This window comes from Notamacropus eugenii, chromosome 3 (assembly GCF_028372415.1).
Source record: "Notamacropus eugenii isolate mMacEug1 chromosome 3, mMacEug1.pri_v2, whole genome shotgun sequence".
NCBI lineage: Eukaryota > Metazoa > Chordata > Mammalia > Diprotodontia > Macropodidae > Notamacropus > Notamacropus eugenii.
In genome coordinates, this window is record NC_092874.1 from 42854642 (window position 1) to 42876283 (window position 21642).

The 21642-nt window shown below is 40.1% G+C and overlaps 1 protein-coding gene across 4 annotated transcripts in view; it reads right to left on the reverse strand.

Annotated features, from left to right (window-relative positions):
• Nucleotides 1-21642, reverse strand: part of LARS2 (leucyl-tRNA synthetase 2, mitochondrial) — a 165041-nt gene that overhangs the window by 130629 nt on the left and 12770 nt on the right. For 3 of the 4 annotated variants that reach the window (XM_072651392.1, XM_072651393.1, XM_072651391.1), the window contains one exon: nucleotides 20754-20882. The exons of the other annotated variant lie outside the window; for it this stretch is intronic. In XM_072651392.1, coding sequence (XP_072507493.1) covers nucleotides 20754-20882 — 129 coding nt within the window. The remainder of the gene's footprint in view (nucleotides 1-20753; nucleotides 20883-21642) is intronic. 4 annotated transcript variants of the gene reach the window in all.

The window sequence follows — 21642 nt, forward strand, 5'->3', positions numbered from 1 at the left end:
TTAAATCTGACTTTATTTGTGCAAAAAGTGTCTTGTAATTGTGTTCATATAATCCCTGGGTTTGTTTTGGCAGGTAAACTCCTAAGTATTTTATAGTGTCTACCCTAGCTTTAAATGGGATTTCTCTTTCTATCTCTTGCTGTTGGACTTTGTTGCTAATATACAGGAATGCAGAAGATTTGTGTGGGTTTATTTTGTAACCTGCAACTTTGCCAAAGTTGTTTATTATTTCAAGTAGTTTACTTGAATCTCTGGGATTTTCTAAGTAAATCATCATATCATCTGCAAAGAGTGATAACTTAGTTTCTTCTTTGGTTATTCTTATTCCTTCAATATCTTTATCTTGTCTAATTGCCACAACTAACATTTCTAGTACCATATTGAATAATAGTGGTGATAATGGACATCCTTGTTTCACCCCTGATCTTACTGGGAATGCATCTAGCTTATCCCCATTGCATATAATGCTTGCTGAAGGTTTTAGGTAGATACTGCTTATTATTTTATCTTTCAAGCATTCTGGATGAAAAGACCAGGGCTGAATAGAAAATTTGACTTTCAAACACAAGAATCAAGAGAAGCATGAAAAGGTAAACAAGAAAGAAAAACCATAAGGGACTTACTAAAGTTGAACTCTTTACATTCCTACATGGAAAGATAATATTTGTAACTCTTGAGATTTTTCTCAGTATCTGGGTAGTTGGAGGGATTATATACATATAGACAATATGTATTATATACATATACACCAAACCAGATATCATGTAAAGAAACTAAAAGAAGAGTAGCTGGGATACCATGAAATTTGAAGGAGATAAAAATCCAAGAAAGAAGACAGTCATAAAGCCCATGGCCCTAGATATCAATTTACAAATGTACTGATAATGGGTAACAGGTGAGGTGAACTAATGGCTCAATGACCTCACAAGAATCACTGAGGCTTTTGGAATGAGACCCATGACCTTCCAGTGGCTCTGAAAAGCTAAGATAAAGGGGGTTGGGGGGAGACATGGGGAAAATCAATAGAGGTAGAGTAGGGGTAAAGGGAGGGTAAAAGATTATTATAACATAAGCTATGAAGACAGGAAATCCAGGAACCTGAGGGGGGAAGCATGGTGAATTGTAATGGAGTGAAAATCTACAGAGGCCAGAACAACAGTGAGATGGTCATTGAGGGTATACACAGATGACCTGGAAAGAGAAGAGAAGGTGAGGAGTTTGGTCAACACATCCCAAACCTGGCCCAAAGGCATGATATGGCAGTGAGGGGGGATTTCAATCACTGAGACATTTGTTGGAGCTCTCTCTCTGTCAAAATCATAGGAGCGTAATAATTCTCTAATTTGTCTTAATGACAATTTCATCCTTCAAAAGGTGACTATACCAACATGGGAATCACTTTTGTGGACATGGTTCACACCAATAAGAAAGAACTGGCCTTACCTATAAGTGGGGATAATAAATCCTGTCATATATATGTCACAGGGTTGAAGATCTAACGAGATAACCAACATAAACTGTGGCACAAAGTACACAAACTATACTCTTACATCTGTCAACTTTTCTCCAATCACACACCCAACAGACTGGTTTCCGGCTCTCCTCATCTCTCACCTGGAGGAATTCAAGAGCATTCTAACTGGTCTCTCCACCTCCAGCCTCTCTTCCCAACCTAGTCCATCCTCCTCCACAGGGCTGTCAAGGTGGGATTCCCAAAGCCCAGATCTGACCATGTCCTTCCCCAGCCTCACCCCAAACCTTTCATGACCTCTCACTATGACTCTGCTGTGGCTGCCACTCAACTCTCTACCCTTTTCTGTCTCCATTCTTCAGTCCAGACAACCTGGCTTTCCTGCTCTTCCTTACGTGTGACATTCTACCTCCTGTTTGCATGACTCTTCACCCCAGGCTGTTCCTTCACTGTCCTTCCTTACCTCTGCTTCTCAGCCTCTCTAGCTTCCTTCCACAGCTCCTCTCAAACGCCCCCTCCTCCACAAGGTCCTTCCTGGTCCTTACAGGTCTTAATATCATTATCTTGTATTTATGTACAAATATATTGTCCCCAGCAGAATGTAAGCTCCTTGAAGTTATTCATTGTTTCCCTTTTGCCTTTGTATCCCTAGCACCTGGTACAGTGGCCAGCACACAGGAGGTGTTTAATAAATGCTATAATTTATCATTATCTAAATTATCATTATCTAATTATAATTATCATTATCTAAAAAAGGCATCAGTGGCCACAAAGGCCAACATGACTTCATCCAGACTAGCTAAAGGCAGGACAACCTCTTTTCCTTTACTGACTATCACCAGACAAGATCAGAGGACTGCTAGCAATACATAACTTACCTCTATTTTAAACAAAGCATTTGGAAAAACCTCTCATCTTCTTCTGGTAGATAAAATAGAGAGATTCAGAATTTAGTGAAAAACCAGACCCAAAGAGTAATCATTAATGAACTGATGCAGTCTCGAGTGAAGTGCTCCAGAGATCTGTGATTGGCCAATAAGAAGTGGCATCCCTATCACATCTGCTGATGACAGAAAGCTAGAAGGGATAGGTATCACACTTGATGACAGAACTAAAATCCAAAAAAAATCTCAAGAGGTTATAATGTTGGGTTCAGTCAACGAGAATTTATTAAGGATCTATTACTGATAGACACTGTCCTTGGTACCTGGGATACAAAAACTTCAAGTAATTCCTGCCCTCAAGGATTCCATCTAATAAGATGATATTTTTAAAGGAGAAAATATGTAAAATCTTGGATTAAGGTTCAAACTATCAACCTCACAAATAGAACATGGGGGACAAAGGGCTAGATGGCAGCTCATCTGAAAATGGTCTGGGTATTTCAGTGGACTGCAAATTCAATGAATCAATATGGCCACATGAAAAGCTGGCTAAAAAAGCCAATGCATTTGTGGGCAGCAGAGAGAGGGATGGTGCCCAAAATGTGGGAGATGCTAGTTCCGTTGCTCAGACTATATATGGAAGGAGCACTGTGTCCCACATTTTAGAGGGCATCAAGAGAATGAGGATAAGGATGTTAAGGGTCTCAATATCATGCCATGTGAGATTTAGTTGACAAAATTGGCCAAAGGGAGGAAGTAGCCTCTCCCCAACCAGAGGTCTTCAAGCAAAGGCTGGATCAGCACCTTTCAGCTCTGCTTTAGCAGAGATTCTAATTCTGAGAAGGGCTGGAGAACATGGCCCTCACAGTGCTTTCAACTGTAAAGTTCTATGACTTTTCCAGGACAGGAAAGCAATTCAAGAGGTAAAGTGAATGTGGATAACTAGGCAGCCAGATGGTGTCATGGATGTGGTACCAGACTCAGAGCCAGAAAGATCTGAGTTCAGATCTGGCCTCAGACTTTAGCCATACCTTATCAGCTATGTGACTCAAAGCCAGTCCCCCACTCCTCTGTCTTAGTGGCCTCATTTGGAAAATGAAGATAATGTAAAAGCACCTACCTCCTAGGGTTGTAGTAAAATGATTAAATGAGGTACCATATACAAAGTAGGGTTGTTGTTGTTATGCCAGAGATGGGACTTGAACTCAGGGCTCCCAAAGCCAGTACTTTGGGCTTTATGTTAAGCTGCTCACAAAGGTGTATGAATCCTAATTAGTGAACATATAAGAGGAAATATGAAGAGAATGAGTCAAAGAATCCTGATGAAGACTAGTCCAAGAGGGAATGACTAAAAAGGTGATTTAAAAAAAAAACTTAAATTAATTCATCTAAATTAAATAACTATTAGGCAAGTTTAATTCATTGAATTGACCTTTAATTTTATTTTCAATGCCTCAGTAAAAGATGGAACTGGTGGGTTTCTCTAGAGCTACACAGAGAATTTACTGGCCCACGGTGACTTCTGTCTTAGTGTGGGCCCTGTCAATCTATCGATCAGTATTTATTAAGTGCCTTTTATGTACCAAACATTGTATTAGGATTCAAGGACAAAAGTACAGCAGCCCTCTGTCTTAAAGGAGTTTACTTTCTAAAGAGGAGAGAGGAAAATAGGCATAGAGATAGAGACAGAAGTATCTACAGAATTCACATAAATGGTATGGAAGATAGTTTGAGAAGGGAGTGCTATTGACAACTGGAGGTGGTGGTAGTCAGGAAAAGTTTTCCCTAGAACAATGGTTTTTAACCTGGGGTCCACAAGCTGGATTTTAAAAAGAACTGCATTTCAATAGAATTGGCTTCCTTTATAATTATAGGCATTTTATTTTAAGATTTTAAAACATCATTCTGAGGAATCCAGCAGTTCAAAGGGATCCATGAAACAAACAAGGTGAAGAGGCAGAGGGGGGTCTGGAAGGAGGGGCTGGGCTCACGACCTTTCCTCCACTGTTCAGACATGACAACTGTGCCTGGGGCTGGACTCAGATTGGAGCACCACACAGTCTCTAAAATGAGCCCTCTAGAGCATGGGAGCTACACAGTTTCCCTTCTTTCCTCCTCTGAATCTTTTCTTCACAATAAAAATCAAAGTGCTTTCAAAGACTCCTCTGCACCCTCCCTCCCCAGCTCCCCTCTTTTCCTCTGGCAATCTTTGTCACCCCCAGGACTCCTACTGCCTGTCTTTCTTTACACACAAACCCAGACCTGCTGGGGCTAAGTTATAAATTTAGACCTATGTCATAAAATAAAAGGATTAAGAAGTATTGTTTGACATCATACATTTGAGAAGAAAAAAATCAAAGCAAAAAATAAGTATTCCCTTGCTTTTAGTATTTTAAATACATTACAAGCAGGTAACACTTCAGACATGCCTCAAATGTGCTAAGTACCATGCTAAGTTCCCACTGTGTTAAGACCACAATCTGTAGCCCAGTTATTTAAAATGTGCAAAATCGAACACCTGCACCTTTCTTGATTTCAAGGATTAAAGACATTTAATAATCCACTGTGAACAATTTCTAGCCCTATGCTCAACCCAGCGAGAGGATCTTAAGAGACCTTTGAGATGACTAAAGCCAACCCCTCATTTTCAAGTACAAATGATTTTTATACCCAATGAGTGAAAGGGAGCCCAGAGGTCACTGCTCCTCTAGGACAGTCTGTTTCTTCTAAAGAATGGTCTGGAGAGCAATAGAGCCCACTGGATCACCTGGTTAGAACCTGGAAGCATGAGCTCCAGTAACAGTAAGATGAAATCTGGTCATGGGATCTTCTGCTGTTTTTCACAACATGGAATATTACTTTTTGGGATAAAGAAACACAGTTTTGCCTATGGTCAACCAGTCACACTCAAATAGCTTAAAAGAGCTTTCTTACAGCCAAAGGTGTGGTGACTGGAGGAGCCCAAGTGACAAAGGGCCATGACTGCTGGTGAAAAGTCTTTGGAGAAGAACTTCATGATCCCTTGGGGGCAGGAGGGAGTGGGGGGAAAACTCAGATTTGGAAGAAATGGAATAGGGACTCTTCTCATCAGGAGAAGCCTTGGACCACATTTTCATCACAAACTAAGAAAAATGGTGAATACACTATCCTTTAAGAGGTTACAATTCTGATTTACTTCCTGGCATAGATGGGCCTGAGTATGACCCAAACAGCTCCTGAATCATGAAGCAGTGGAAGAGGGGAAGCAGGAGGGAAATCCTTTCTAATGGAAATTGATTTTTCAACAAATAATAAGAGAGTTCTATACAAATATCTACTTGGTGTCCAGGATGTAAAAATATAATGCTGATTTAAAGGAAAAATACTTAAAGTATGTGGGTATTTCCACTAGCAGGATTAACTAAATACAAGTAAGAAAAAATGTAATAAACTTTTCAGCAGAGCTCATTGTTAACTTTCACTTAGGAGGGGGAAAGGGCAGAGAATAAGCATTTATATGGTGCCTACTATGTGTCAGGAACTGTGCTAATAAGCACTTTACAAATGTTATTTCATTTTAGGATGACAGAGCTAAAAGGACCTACCTTAGAGTTGACTTAGTCTAAACCCATCCTTCCATTTTACAGATGAAGAAAGTAAGAAGTTAACTGATTAACCTAAAGTCAAAGTGACATTGCTAGGATCCAAAACAAGATCCAATAACTCCAAATCCCATGCACTGTGCTCTATCTACCACCCCCAACTCCTCAAGCAAAGAATCTACAACCTGAAAACATTCCAGCAGCTGCTTGGACATTGCTTCCCTGTCCTTAGTTGAGCTGAAGACCACCAAGCTATCATGGGCTGGCAGGACCACCTGGTACCCATCATGGGGAACTCTCTATTCTTTATTTTTTTTGTCCACTAATTTCTGACATTCTCAGTTAAACAGAAAATTTTCCTCTTGCTCTTCAACTCATTTGTGAGTTCAACAGTGACCCTGGTGATGGCTGCTAAGTGGCCAATAAGACACACCCATTTCAAGAAAAAGGAGTGCTTCAAGTTTTGAAGCTAAATAACAAAGAATAAAGAGTCAGCAAGATCTACTCTAAGAATTTCCACCAAGATCTCTGCTTTCTCATCCTTCTCTAATTTAATTTGCTTTTACCTCAAGGTTCCAGCACTTAAATGTTTTACACTTATTTTTTTCAACTAATCAACATCTATTAAGCACATACTATAAGCCACTTTAATCATATTGTTTTTTTAACTTAATCATTGATATGACAACGTAATCAATCTTATTTTACCTTGTGAATGGATATTTCAGATATACTATAGCTTCAAGAGGTTTTTGCAAATTATTTGGAGAACCTAACCACCATTTATAACATTATTTCTATGGGAAGATATATTCTGTGTTGAAAAAGACTCCCAAACTTTTTACAATAAAACACTTTTATAACTTGGGAGCTACTTGTCGTATGTCAAATTTCTACAGAGAAATTTCACATATTGGAGAAAATCCTAAAGGAGACTACAGCTTGAGTAAATTTTATGTTGAAAGAACTACAAATTCAATCTTACAGCACAAAACTCAATGTAAAGAGTTTTCAGTTCTCTAGGCACACTCCGCCTAACATCATTAATTAGTTCCACAAAAGCCTAGTGTTACCTCATATGGTGACATTCAGCATCACTGGAAGAGAACAGGTGTCCGGAGCTGTCCAACATCTTTCAAGTCATCCATATACTTAAGAGAAAATCTAAATGTGGTTACTGCTTGTTAGAGGAGTCCAGTTCCTCATTCTAAAATTGTATTATTCTGTGATTCCTCTGGTCACTCTCTGAACTAGCCAAAGCATTTGTGTTTAGATCATGTTCTTGGAAGCATGGGGCAGAAACAAAAACAGCTGTAGTTATCAGCTTACCACACATAGAAGGCTGAGAAGTGAACGAACAACACATCTCCAAAGAACCATCCCAACATCTGTTATTTAAACCCAAAGTGGGAAGTGAGAGGACCTTTTCTCCCACTTGGTGGCTCTTTCTCCAAGGCTGATTGGTCAGCACTCTCATCCAAACAGAGAAAGGGAGAAAATTTAAGAGTCTTTTGCTTTTCCAGAAAACACTAAGAGCTCAACAGAAATGGCATGTAGGAGAAATCCAGATAATATAGCTGGCTAACAACATCTTCTAAAAAACACAATCTTTTCCTTTATTTTAGACTAGATCTCTAATTTTTTCCCTGAATATCACAATCTAGATGTAAAATAGTACTTTGTTCTTATAGAAGTAGACTTGGAAAAAAAAAGTTAGACTGTGTTTTTTATCTACTGCCACTGTGTGTTTGTCTAATGACCCCCAGAAGTTATCAGTGCTAATGCTCATTAGACTGGAAGATAAACAGATGTGTCTGCATTGCCCACCACACTAAAAACAAAAACACATCTACTTCATTTGCAAGATTTCAGTATTTGCTGCTTAAAAGCCCCTTTCACCTAAAGATTGCCAAACTTTAGGAAAGAGAAATGCTGGCCTACCCTTCCCCCCAAGAGTTCTACTACTTCAGGGGGCATCCATCTCCAGGGGGTTCACTCACATCACTTTAGCACAACCCTTTCCTCTCAGGCAGCCCTGGACCACCATGGTCTCAAGGCGGGACATTCTAGATAGCACTGGACCATCATCTCTTCTGTTTCAGTGATGCTGAGCATCACCATTTGATGTAGCACCAGGGCTTTATAGAACTAATTAATGATGTCAGGTGGGGTGTGCCTATACTTTCTTCATATGGTTTAGGAACCAACTCGAAAATGCAAAGCCTCAGTGGTCTAGAGGACTGAAAACTCTTTAGATTGAGCTTTGTGCTATAACAATGAGTTTCTAGTTCTTTCAACATAACATTTACTCAAGCTGTGTTCTCCTTTAGGTATAGATCTCCTCTAAGTATATGAAATTGTAAGGCACAAGAACTATATAAATACAATGTCAGAAATGATGACAGAACTAAAGAATTAGAGAAATACTCATTGCTCATGGAGTAATATAACAAAAATGACAATACTACCTAAGTTAATTTACCTATTCAATACCATTCCAATCAAACAACCAAAGGATTACTTTGGAAAAATATTTAGAAAAAATAATGAAATTCATATGAAGGCAAAAAAAAAGTTAAGAATCTCAAGGGTAACAATGGGGAAAAAAGTAGAAACAAACAGGGTCTAGCAGCAACAAATCTCAAACTACACTAAAAACACTAACAATTTGGTATTGGCTACAAAAAAAAACCAGAGGGTCAGTCAGTGGAATATATTAGGCACACGACACACAGCAGCAAACAAAACTAATAACCTGGAGTTCTATAAGCACAAAGGTCCCTGCCACTAGGATAATGACTTACCTCTTTGAGAAAATCTGTTAGGGAAATAGGATAGAAGTATGGAAGAAATTAGATTTAGAGCAACACCTTATGCCTCACCCAAAGATGAGCTCTACATGGGTATGTGTTCTAGATATAAAAGATTACATCACAAACAAAGGAATAACGGAAAATTAACTATCAGATTTGTGGACAGAAGGAAAGTTCATGACCAAACAAGAAAATAAAATAGATAATTCTGATTACGTTACATAGTTTTGCACAAACAAATCCAAAAAATCTAACATTGAAAAAGGAAATGATTATCTAAATCTTTCCAGCAATTTTTTCTCATAAAGATTTCATTTCCAAGATATATACAAGGACTGATTCAAATTTATAAGAATAAGAGTCATTCCCCAATTGATATATAGTCTCAGAATATGAATAGGCAGTTCTCAAAGAAGTCCAGCCTATCTGTAACCATATGAAACAATGCTCCAAATTACTGACAATTAGACACATGCAAATTACATCAACTCTGAGGTTCCACCTCATACCCACAAAATTGACAAATATGAAAAAAAAGAGAGAGAAAAGTTGGATGGCCTATGGGAAAGAGGTATGTTGGTGCTCTGCTGGTAGAGCAATGAATGAACCCGACTATTCTGGAAGGCAATCTGGAATTGTACATAACAAGTTACTAGAGGATATGTGCCCTTTGATCCAGCCATAACAAACAATGTTGGACCTCTATCTAATGAGATCACAGAAAGAGGAAAATGTGTTCAAAAGCACTGGAAATTCTTTTACAGGGGTGGCAGAAAGCTAGAAACTAAGCAGAAGCCCATCAGTTGGGGGAGTCGCTGAACTGCAGTATCTGAATGTGATGGAACAACCGATGTGCTGTAAGAAATGAGGAGATAATTTCAAACAGACATGGAAAAACTCACATGAACTGATGCTAAGCAAGGGAGTAAAACCAGAAGAACAATTTAGACTCCACCGACAGCTCTGGAAAAACAACTTTGAAAGCCTTAAGAACTCCCATCAATGCAAAGACCAACCACGATTCCAGAGGACCAAGCATGAAGTATTTTACTTACTCACATTCTGAGAGAGGTGATGGATTCAAGGTGCAGATTGAGGCATAAATATTTTTTGGACATGGTCAACGAAAGAATTTGGTTTACTTGACTTTGCATATCTGTTACAAGGAAATTGTTTTTCTTTTTTCAATAGGGTTAAGGAGGTGAAAGGTAGAAAAATAGCTTTCTGCTAATTTAAGAAATCAATTGTAAGGCAGTTATATTTATAAAGTCCATAAAGACAATTTTAATACAATTGTGCATTTCAATTTTATTCTTGTCATCTCTAAGGTAATTTATTGATTTTCTCTATTTTTCTCCTCTTTTCCACTACCACTGATCCTGATTCTTTACAGTAGAGCTAACTAGAAGGAGCACAAGAGCATAGTGAACCGGGGTGAGCTGAATTAGATCTCCGGGGCCACTATAAATTTTTGCAAGAATTAAAGAATGATTAATAGAGACTTAGAGCAATTAAACCACAACTTCAATAGTGAGCGTGTCTAATTATAGCTATTTATGTGTCCTAAACAAGGAACAGCCAGGTGGCACAGCGGGTAGAGAGCTGGGCCTGGAATCAAGAAGACTCATCTTCAGGAGTTCAAATGAGCCCTCAGACACTTCCTAGTTGTGTGACATTGGACAAGTCACTTCCCCCTGTTTGCCTCAGTTCCCTCATCTGTAAAATGAACTGGAGAAGGAAATGGCAAACCACTCATATATCTTTACCAAGAAAACCCCAAATGGGGGCACAGAGTCGGACACGACAACACCTCAACAACAAATGTGTTCCAAATTATATTTGTCAGCTAACATTGAGATTCTGATCCTAATATGAAATTCTAATTTAAAAGAAACTTCTTTCACATATCTGTGACAATCTCTAGTGCAGACTCACTGGTGGAGTTGCCATAGTGATGAATATAACATGTGGCATTAAACCATTAATGTCTTTGTTTTGAGAGAGAGAGGAGAGAGGAGAGGGGGGGAGAGAGAGAGAGAGAAAGAGAGACAGACAGACAGACAGACAAATTTCACTTAGTTGTGAAATTTGGGGAAAACAGTTTCATTAAAAACAAAACAAAGCAAATAAACAAACCTCCAGAAAAAGATTCACCAAAAATTTGACAGCTGTGAATAGGCCTTTCCTTAAATACCTCAGAATGTTTTACAGATAAAACAGAGAAAGAGACAACGAAGCTCCGATGAGCAGATGTTTTACAGACAAGAAAACTCAGGACCCAACAGAGGTGATGTGATTTGCCCAACATCACACCAGTAACAAAGTGAGAGGCGGCAAGTCTGGAATTCAAACCCAGCTGTTCTGACGTCACATCCAAAGTTCCTTCCACTAAGAACGGAAAATAAGCAACTGCTTCAGGTGGCAAGAGGTTCTTTAAAAACAGGCAAGATGAATGGCCTACAGCCAGGCCTCTTCAAAGTCACTGTGCCTCACTTTATCTGCCAAACCCTCATCCCTGGATTGCTCCTATTACCCAGCTTCTTCCCTCTCCTGCAGTGTATCCGAACACCACTGAAGCAAAGAGCTTACATTCTGGAAGGGGAGCATGTCTCTGTATGTACAAAACAAATACTGTATCATTTAGTGAGGAGAACCTAGTGGTTGTATGGCATGGAAGAAGGCACAGGAAAGGTCTTATGAAGATGATCTTTAAAAGAAACTAGAGATCCTAAGAGGCAAAGGTGGGGAGGGAGTGTTCCAGGCCCAGGGAACAGTTTATACAAAGACATGGTGACAAGAGGTGGAGTGTCCCGTAGGTAAAACATCCCTGACTGGCTGCTAAATTACATACAGCAGTTCCAAACCTCTTCTCTCAAATCTCCTCCACTATCCTCTCTCCATTCCATCCCTTTCAATTTTTCAGTAGAAGACCCTGTTTCCAACTTTACTGAGAAAATCAGAACTGTCTGTGAATTCCTTCTTTTCCCCTTGTCCTCACCCCACCATAAATCTTCCGTGGAAGATATGTCCAACAAGCTCAAGGTCTTGCCCTAGGTCTTTTAATTCAATTCAGTCCAATTCAACAAACATTTATCAAGTATATAGTACATACCAGGTAGGGCAGCTAGGTGGTGCAGTGGATAGAGTGCCTGGCTTGACATCAGGAAGATTCTTCCTGAGTTCAAATCTAGCCTCTAGCTCTTACTAGCTGTGTAACTGTGGGCAAGTTACCTAACCCTGTTTCTCTCACCTCATCTGCAAAAATGAGCTGGAGAAGAAAATGGCAAACCATTCCAGTATCTCTGCCAAGAAAACCCCAAATAGAGTCACAAAGAGTTGGATACGACTGAAAGGACTCAGCAACAACAACATATACCAGGTGTCCAGGCACTGGGTATGTCATAAAGACAAAATGAAGTCTGACCTTCCTAGAAGCTTACACATTACTGCAGGGACCCCAAACACACATATTTCAGGGAGGAAAGAATACTAAGCAGGATGAGAAAAGCTCTGCATATGAAGCAGCACCGGAGGTCAGAAGGCTGGTATTCTATTTTAACCCTCCTGACCACGACCTGACCAGTCTACCTTCCTTCCAAATCGCACAATTCTTGGTGTACTATTTTTTATGCCACTTCCTGCAAACAGGTAATCACTATTAATAAGCATCAGCCTGTTATGGCCACCATGTATCTCTCAGTCCCCCTTTAGGTTCACCCATAATTTTGATTCTTTGGAGGTTTTAGTGTTTGTAGACACAGTCCATCACATTAAGAACTAATGATGTTAAAAAGGTGGATTTCTGTATTGGGGCACTTTGGGAAGCATCGCATAATTTCCTAAATGGAATTTGGTCTGCTCTGCCCTTATTTTCCACTATGCTCTTGATGACCTCATCAATCCCCAGAGACTTAATTATCATTTCTATGCAGATGACTCATAGATCTGTACACCCAGGCCCAGTCTCTCCTCTGAGCTTCAAGTCTGTATCCCCAGCTGCCTCTTGGGTATTTCAGCACAAATGTGCCTGGGACTTCTCAAACTCAGTGTTTCCCAACAGAACTCATTATCTTTCTCCCCAAACCTCCCTCCATCTCTCAGATTCACAACCCTGGGTGCCATCTTCATTTCCTCACTCTCCCTTACCTTAACCAATTAGTCGCCAAATTTTGCTACTTCTGCCTCAACGCTCTTGTTTGTTGTTGTTGTTTTAATATTGTCAATCATTTTTTATAGTTGTTCAGTATTTTGCTCTCTTTCACATAATTTGAGAAACAAATTTAGTGTTTTTTAATTAATGTGGCTTCTAGCACAAATATTCAATAGCGTTTTCTTGGACTTATTCAGATGCTCTCCTCTGTTTGAATGCCAAATACAGAAGAACTGTCTTTGAAGTCGGGGGTTCTCTGCACTGAGGACAGAATAACCATTTTGGGGGCTATGTTGTAGAATAGCTTCTTGACTGAGTATGGGTTAAATTAGATGACCTCTAATTCGAGATTTTGTGATGTCTGCATCTTCATATCATGTTGTGAGATGTTAAGAATCCTTGTGTGATGGGTCTATATCAACGATGAAGAAAACAGATTACTGGAAAAATGTGAATGGATCCATTCCATTTTCCATGCAGTTTCATTTTAAAATGCTCGGGTTCAATTGGCTCTCATGCCAAGTTCTGAATAAACTTAATTTTCCCCACTCCCCTTCAAAGTTTCATGAAGTCATGTGGCTCCCAATCTTCCATTGTCCAACACAGAATTTTGTAATTAAGTTTATATTCAAATCCTTGGCTTTTGTGCCTCTACACTTGAGAAGATCAAGTGTTTGCTGACCAAGGTGATTTCTGTGTTATTCCGACCTGCTTGTTGATGCAGTTGCTTTTCGTTGGTTAAATACATAGGAATCCCATTTTTTGAGTTAATAATTTTAACATGTTGATTAAAGTTGTGTAATCACATAATCTACCTTCTTATCTTCATCCTGTCTTCTACCTGGTGCTGTTTTAGATCTTTAAGAATTCAAGATCATGACTATAGAGAGATGCTGATTTTGAAATGATTCCCAGAAAGACCATAAACTTGTAATCCAAAATACAACAAAGATATGATTTGAAGGACCTGATTACCCTCCCACTGAGTCCTCTGTCTACTGACTATGATCATCACATTTCAATAATTAGTTTAACTAACACTTAGTTGACATTTTCAAAGGGAAGAACATTCAGGAGTGGAGAGATGGTAGGATTATCAGATGGCTTCTGAGCTCCTTGGAGGTAACGTCTAAGTTCAGCCTCAAATCCCCCTTTATATTTACCACAGATTACCAGGGGAAGCACAGTTACATAACTGTTGAAAGGCACACAAGAGGAACAGGAAATTTAATCAGAGTGTGATCTGTTTGTTCAAGTCTGGCCTAATGGCACTTTTTCAGCATTCCCTTGAAACAATTCTGACCAACAGCGTCCTGACAGGTACTGTCTTTTTTTTTTGCTTTTTATATATCCACTGAAGAGAACAGCAAAGCATTTCTGTTTGTGAAAGGCGCCTATTCATTTCTTTTCTGGTTTTCAGACAAAGACAAAAAGACAAAGTATTCTTAGCTCCCAAGTGACCCAAACTGCTTAATAAAAAAAAGGAAAGCAGCAAAGGACCCAAGTTTCTTAGTATTTAATAATCTTATCAAATTTAATTAAAATTCTGAAGTATGTTTCAAGGAATGCCACAAATGCTGGAGTGAGGAACAACAATTCTCAGAGCTCCCTGTTTCTTCGTATCATGTACCAAGTTGACCCCAACCCTTCTCACTGCAACCTACAAGAAAATGTACCTGGGGGCAGAGAAGGGAGGGTAAAGCATTGTAGACATAGCAAAGAGTATGAGATAAGGTGCAGAGGGAGGAAGTACAAAGAATGTACGGGCAATGACCATACCTGGGCAGTGAGACTGAGCATATCAAAAGGACAGCCATGGCAAAGACAGTCATCAACATCATCATAACAAATGACATTCATATATCTGTAAAGCTATTGACTAAAAGGATTGGCAATGTTTAACCTTTGGAAGAGATGACCCATGGAGCAGGAAGTGTCTTCAAGTATTTAAAGGGTTGTGATGTGAAAGAAGAGTAGATACATGAGAGTTGTTGAGATGTGGACTTTGGCTTGATGGAAGGAAAAACTTGCTAAGAGCGAAGGCATTCCAAAAGGGAGATGAGCTTCCTAGGGAGGCGCCATCACTGGGGATCTTCACATGGTGCCTGGATCACTTTCTGGGGATGCTATCAAGAAGATTCCCTTTTAGGCTTGCATCAGACGGTCCCTGATGTCACTTCTAGCTCCAAGATTCTATGATTCTCTCATACAACTGTTTTACGCAAAAACAACAATTTCTCTTGCCATTCTGTCATTTTTACATACCCCTAAAATGTCACTGAGAGATAACTTCCCTTTGGGAAAAAATAAATATTGTATCATGGGAGGTAAAAGGTCAAGAGACAATTAACTAGCAATTTATCCTTGGACCTTCTGAAGATCTATGTTCAGGTTTGATCTGGGTGATAAAATGATGGATCGGTCTGAAGACCCCTGAGTTATTGGGAATGACATTGTTTAAGTAAGAAGCACCTTCAGCAAGAGTGAGTATGGGTGTTATGGACGGATCCCCATACAGCACATGCCTGTGACCTATTCAACTTGAATCAAACGTTGTATTAGAATAGGTGGATATCTGCTTGTAGATCATATACAATATATACCCTACCCTTATATTGTCAGAATTTATAACTTACAAACCAATAGATTTGCTCACTATCTATATTGTGCACAGCACGCCCCCCAAAGAACATTTGTTAACAGTCCTGCCCTTGAGAACTTCCTAACCTACATGAAACAATTAGAAAACAATTCAGAACAATACGATTAAATGCTAAATCAAGAGATCTCAACTCTTAAGTATCACCTAGTTCAAAGACTGATGTGGACTGGAACATACAAAGACATTTTCACAGTGAAGGTTAAAACCTGGGATGGCCCATGATGTGCACAGAAAAACAGGAAGGAGAGTTCACATTAGGGGAGGAGGGAATAGCCTTAGGAAAGTTCTGGAGACAAGGATTGCAGAGTAAGAGTCTAAAGAAAAAAATCTTAGACTTCTGCAAGCTGAAAGCATCAACGCAATAATACTTCTAAGAGATAGTCAGGTTTAGCTAGAACACTTCTAGTGATGGGAAATTACCTCATATTAATCAATCAGTAAATGTTTAGTAAGCACCTACTATGTGCCAAGCACTGTGCTAAGCGCTGTGGACCTTTCATTTCCTGATAGCTCTACTGGTTTTTTCATATATTCAGCCAGCCTGCCTCCTTGCATCAAGTCCTTCCTGCCTCCAGTCAGTCAAGGATTTATGAAATGCCTACTATGTGCTAGATGCTGAAACAATTCCTATATGAAAGGGGGTGACAAGTACACACACATATAAGTAAAGATATCACAAATATACAGTGAATAAATGCAAGTTTATAAAAAGAGAAGGCGTTAGTAACTGGGGGCATCAGAAGGCACTTCCTGCAGAAGATGTGCTTGAGCTGTGATGTAACAGAAGGAGAGGAAGTGCGCTCCAGGAAAGGGGGTGGAACACAGCTGCCAAAGCTATTTTCAGAAGCATAGGCCTGTTCCGGCTGGCCCCATTCAACAGTCTTCAATGGTTCCCAGTACTTCTTTGGCAATGATAAACTTCTCTGCTGAAAGCTATTCACCTCCCGGCCCTGTCCTATGTTTCTAATCTGCTCACGCATTCTCTGCTTGAGCCATCCTAGCCCCGCTGCTAGTCCTCCCACACAGCGCTCCATCTCCTGCCTCCACACCCCTGCACTCCTAGATTTCACCTCTTAGGATGCCCACCTCCTTTCAAAACTTTAGCTGGGAGTGAGGAGAAACTTGAGACAGGCAGAGCCACCGGCAGGCTCCGGCCATCCAGGGATAAGGTGATGAGTGTCAGAGGAGCAAAGGGCTGTATGTGAGATACGTTATGAAGGCACAAGATACCTCCTCCGAATGGATCTTACAGACACCTATTTAGGTCCTTGTTGTCTCATCTCCTCAATTAAAATATAAATTCCTTGAGGGCAAAGGCTGCTTACTCTTGTCTCTGTATCCTCAGTACTTTGCACAGTGACACACAGTAAGCACTTAATAATTGCTTATCGATGGACTCATTCTACCTAGTACTCAAACTTAATATGTACAAAATAAGTTCTTCTTTTTTTTACCTATTTGTACAACCTATTTCTATTTTACTGTTTCTACTGGCCTTTGTCTCCTAAGCATGGAATCTTGATATTATTTTCAATTCTTCTTTGTCCTTCACTTCGTACATCTAACCAGTTACCAAGAAACTGTACCTTTAACCTCCCTTTAAAATATTTCTTTTTCCCATTCCTACGGCTAAGCAAGTTCTCACCGCCACCACCCTATTACTGGAGCTCCTTTGATTAGAACATCGCAGGGGCCTCCAAAGACTTGACTTTCAAAAGTCAGTCTTGACTTTCACTTCCTTTCTCTAGCACCTCTTTCATCTGCTTTAAGACTGGTCTTCTTTATCCAGAGAGGTAGTCATGTCACAACTCTGTTCAAAACTTTCCCATGGCTGCCTATTGCCTGAGTAAAGCTCAACTTCCAACCTCCCCTGCTACATAAGTCGAAGGGAACACACATTAGGGAAGGCCTTGAATGCTGGGCTGAGATGTGGACTAAGATCACATGGGCAACAGAGAACCACCACAGATTTTAGAGATATGGACCACTTGGTAAGGATATCCCAAAAAACCTGAAGGTTCCCCAAATTTTTATAAGTCATTCCTACTTTTACATCCCATATCCCTACCCTAAGAGTAAGGTCAACAATATCTCTACCTATGTGTCACAAATAGTCTGATGAAAACGGCTGCCAGATAAACATCTACCTAAAGGGACACACACAGCCAGAATTTCCCCACAACATGATTCCCAGCGGTAACCAAATCAAGGTGTAGCTCAGGATTCAGTTTCTCTCAGATGCTGCAGGGCGGCACGTAAATACAACAGATGTGGGATTTGCTTCTTCCAAAGGCTCCAAGCCTCTTTTCACATCGGTTTCTGTTGTCATTCTGATTTCCTTATTCCCATTTGGGATCTGATTTCTGAGCATATCTAGACAGGTGGAGGACGGAAGCTTGACAATTCCACACATCTGCATGCCAACTTTGGCAGACGGGAGGTACAACAGCATGACACTAGGATGCGGACAAAGGATGAAGAAGCATCGGCAGTGCTACGGGATGAAAGCACAACAAGGCCTCACAGAAGGCTAAGTTTACTTTCTGTCATACTACTCTTGGTTCTGGAATTCCCTCTCCCCAAAGCACTTTAAAGGAAAACAAGTAGAAGTCATTTCCCACCCACCAGCCTTGGCTCCCAATTCACCCAACGACTATTAGCAAGCATTCTTGTTGGAGGTCATACTCCAAAAGACAGTTAGTGAACCTCCACTGCCAGAAACCTTCCCATTTCACCTCCTATCAGAGAAGGTAATTAACCAAAAGAGATAATTATCAACAAATGCTACCACCACATTACAGGGGGAAGCCCTCTAAAAAGTGGGGGCAAGAGTCACCTTGCTCCAGAATTTAATTCTACCTAACTTACAGATCATTTCCTTCTAAATTCTAAATTTGATAAAATGGTCAGATGCGATTCATCTCTGTTCCAAAAGAAGAGCCTTTGGAGTAAAAGACAACCTTGCCTTTGCTCCCTGACAGCTATTAACAAACCCAGCCTAGGGCATAGGTCCTTGAGGCTCGATAATATTATCATGAAAATGGATGGAGAGAAAAGTATTTTAAAGAAACACCTGCTCCACATCCTAACAACCTGTGCTATGGTTCTAATTTAACATCTTAAATAAGTATTCAAAACTTCTGGCTCTTCCATATCCTGAGGGATTTTCCTTTATAAGAAAGAGAAAGAAAAAAGGATGCTCTAACCCATGCAGGTTTATTTCCAAGCTAGCTTCTTTTTTATATTGGACAGAGACAATCTCAAGAACATCTCTCATACACCAAGGAGAAAGCAACTGGAACAAAGAATTAGCTTCATTACCTAAGGCTTAAGTTCCACCCTCTGGAACATTTGATTCTGAAGATGACTGACCTGGTTTGCCTGGAAGAATGAAGAGGCCCACCCTTCCCTCCAAGCCAGGGAGGAGAAAGGACCCCAGGAGGTTGCCAAGAAGAACTCAAGGGGAGAATGGGAAGTCTGAATATCTATACTTTCATAATCAGTAAAGTCAAAACTTCAAAGAGCTGGAAAAAATGTGTCTTTTAGGGGAACAACCTTATGCATAGTCTATTAGCAGTTTTTAAATCCAGAAAGATCATCTTGTGAACCTTTTACAGCTCTGCTAGGAAGACTGAAGCCACAAGCTTCATTCAACGGTCATGAATAGTCTGATACAAGCAGGAGAAATATCGTGATTAAATAAATCTAGATGGAAAATCACAGTTTTCTAAAAAGTTCACTTCACAGAGCCTTCTAATTAGAGTAGACAAAATTATGAAAAGCAATTCCTGAAAAAAATAACGCCTGACAAGTCAGGAACAAGTGTGTCCTTTAGAAGCACAGCACTCAGCAGAGTGAGACCAAAAAGTCTTCTGGTGGCCATGGGCATGGCGGGATCATGAGATGGCCCTGTCCAGAGTGCACTGATGTAACCCTTTATTGCTACAAAGCACTGACCCACCTTACTTAACATGACCCTCATTGGATGCTTCCTGTGAAGCAGCAAATAGAGACATCATCAGCCTCACATTACAGATGAGGCAACAGGTAGGCAAGCTTACAACAGACTTAAAAAAAAAAATCAAGGGCCACAATTTCTGCCAGTTCAACTCTACAAAGTAAACTGGGGCCCCATCTTCTGACGTTTGCTTCATATACCAAGATTAAAAATAATGTGAATGACGATAGAAGAAGACAGTAACATGCTAGTCAAGGATACCAGATATGATCTGGTCAATGAGAGCTATACTACATAAACTGAGTAACAACTAGAAATGGACAAGGGGGCAATGAAACAAGGCTATTACAATTATCTAGCTGAATGCGCAAAGCTTTTCACACAAATATAAGGCAGATGGGACCTGTCCATGAGCTTTAAGGCTTTCATCCTAACTAAGTCCTACAACCCAAGAGGCTGGCACACGATGACCACTCCTGATCACAGGGGACCCCAATAAACTGGATGGTGACAGTCTTAGGCTCCAATCATCTTGAGCTTACATAGTGCATCAGTACCTAGAAGATTAACAATGTCTCCCTCCTCCTGTATATTGGTAGCCTACATGTCATCCTAACAATGGCCATTTTTCAGATCTTTCACATATGCTGGCTTTCAGGCAGATGTCTACTGAAATCTGTCAACTCCAAAAGAAAGGTATTAGGTTCGAGCATGAAATAGCCAGGGAAAAAGCAGAAATTCCTCTGTTGTGGTGATCTACTGTCTCCTGGGCTAACAGACAGGATACCAGTGTTTGAGAAACGACAGCAGGGCGCCAACCTTCACATGAGGGTCACTGAACCTCGATTCTCCTCATTTGGATTCTTTCTTCAGCCTTACTGCAATCTGGTTTTCTACCCTTGTGTTCAATCCAACCCATGTCTGAAAAACAACCCTCAGTAATCCCTCAGTCAGACCCAACAATCTGTTTCCTTCCAGATTCTTTGACCTTTGAGAGAACAACAAAGACGAGCCCAGCCAGGACTCAGGCTCCTCAAGGTAAATGAGTTTCTTCTCCAGATCCTCAGAACCCTCCTACTCTAGTTCTCTTTCAACTCAGAGCATCAGCGATGCTTTGTCTGTGAGGAAACACATCTCTGAAATCACCTTCCAAGCCTCATTTTCCTCCTTAACTAATCTTTCCATCCGGATATGCCCTGAGCAGCAGGAAAGTTTCAATGAGCATCTTGCTTACCTGCATCCCTCTCATTTTCTGAAACCTGGCCATGACATCGCTGATTGTGTAGACACGAACATGGCCCATATGAAGCTTTCCCGAAGGATAAGGGAACATGGAGAGCACATAAAACTTGGGCTTCGATTTCTACGAGAAAAGAAGTCACAAGTCACCAAATCACTATTGAGACCATCTGTGATAGGTCCCAGAAATATTTACAGCAGCTGTTTTCCCTGTCACAAAAAACCAGAAACAAAGGGAGTGCCTATCAATTGAGTAATGACTGAACAAATAAATGGTGGTACATCAATGTGATGGAATATTATTACACCATGGACCTGACAAAAGGGATGGCTTTAGAAAAACTGGAAGGGGAGTAGTCTGTCAGTACTAATGACCCTGTCAGGAAAACCAACTAAGAAAGTCCTAAGAGCACTGATCAAAGCAATGACCAAGCAGGCTCCAGAGAGCTCATGATAAAGCACATTACCACTTCCTTACAGAGGGGATGGACTCAAAGGTGCAGAATTAGGCCTACATTTGGAATCCGGAAAATAGATAGATTGGTTTTGTTTGGCTGGGCCTATTTGTTACAATAGCAAATGAAACCAGTGACGATGAATATAGTTCACTCAAGGAAGGCACAAAAAAGACAAATTAAAATAACAAATAATGCCCAGATTTTGCTTATGGCCATTCATTTGGACCTTTATCTCTACCCAGCCAAATCTTACACCAGAGATTCTGACAAATAACAAAATCAGTTACTGCCTGTAGTATTCCTCCCTTTTCTCTTCCTTTGCCCACTCTATGGTGAGATTTTTAAGGTATACTGAAATAGTCCAACAAAACAGAAGGTAAAAAAGAAATAAAGGACTGAATGATGCAGAAATTATTAATCATCCCT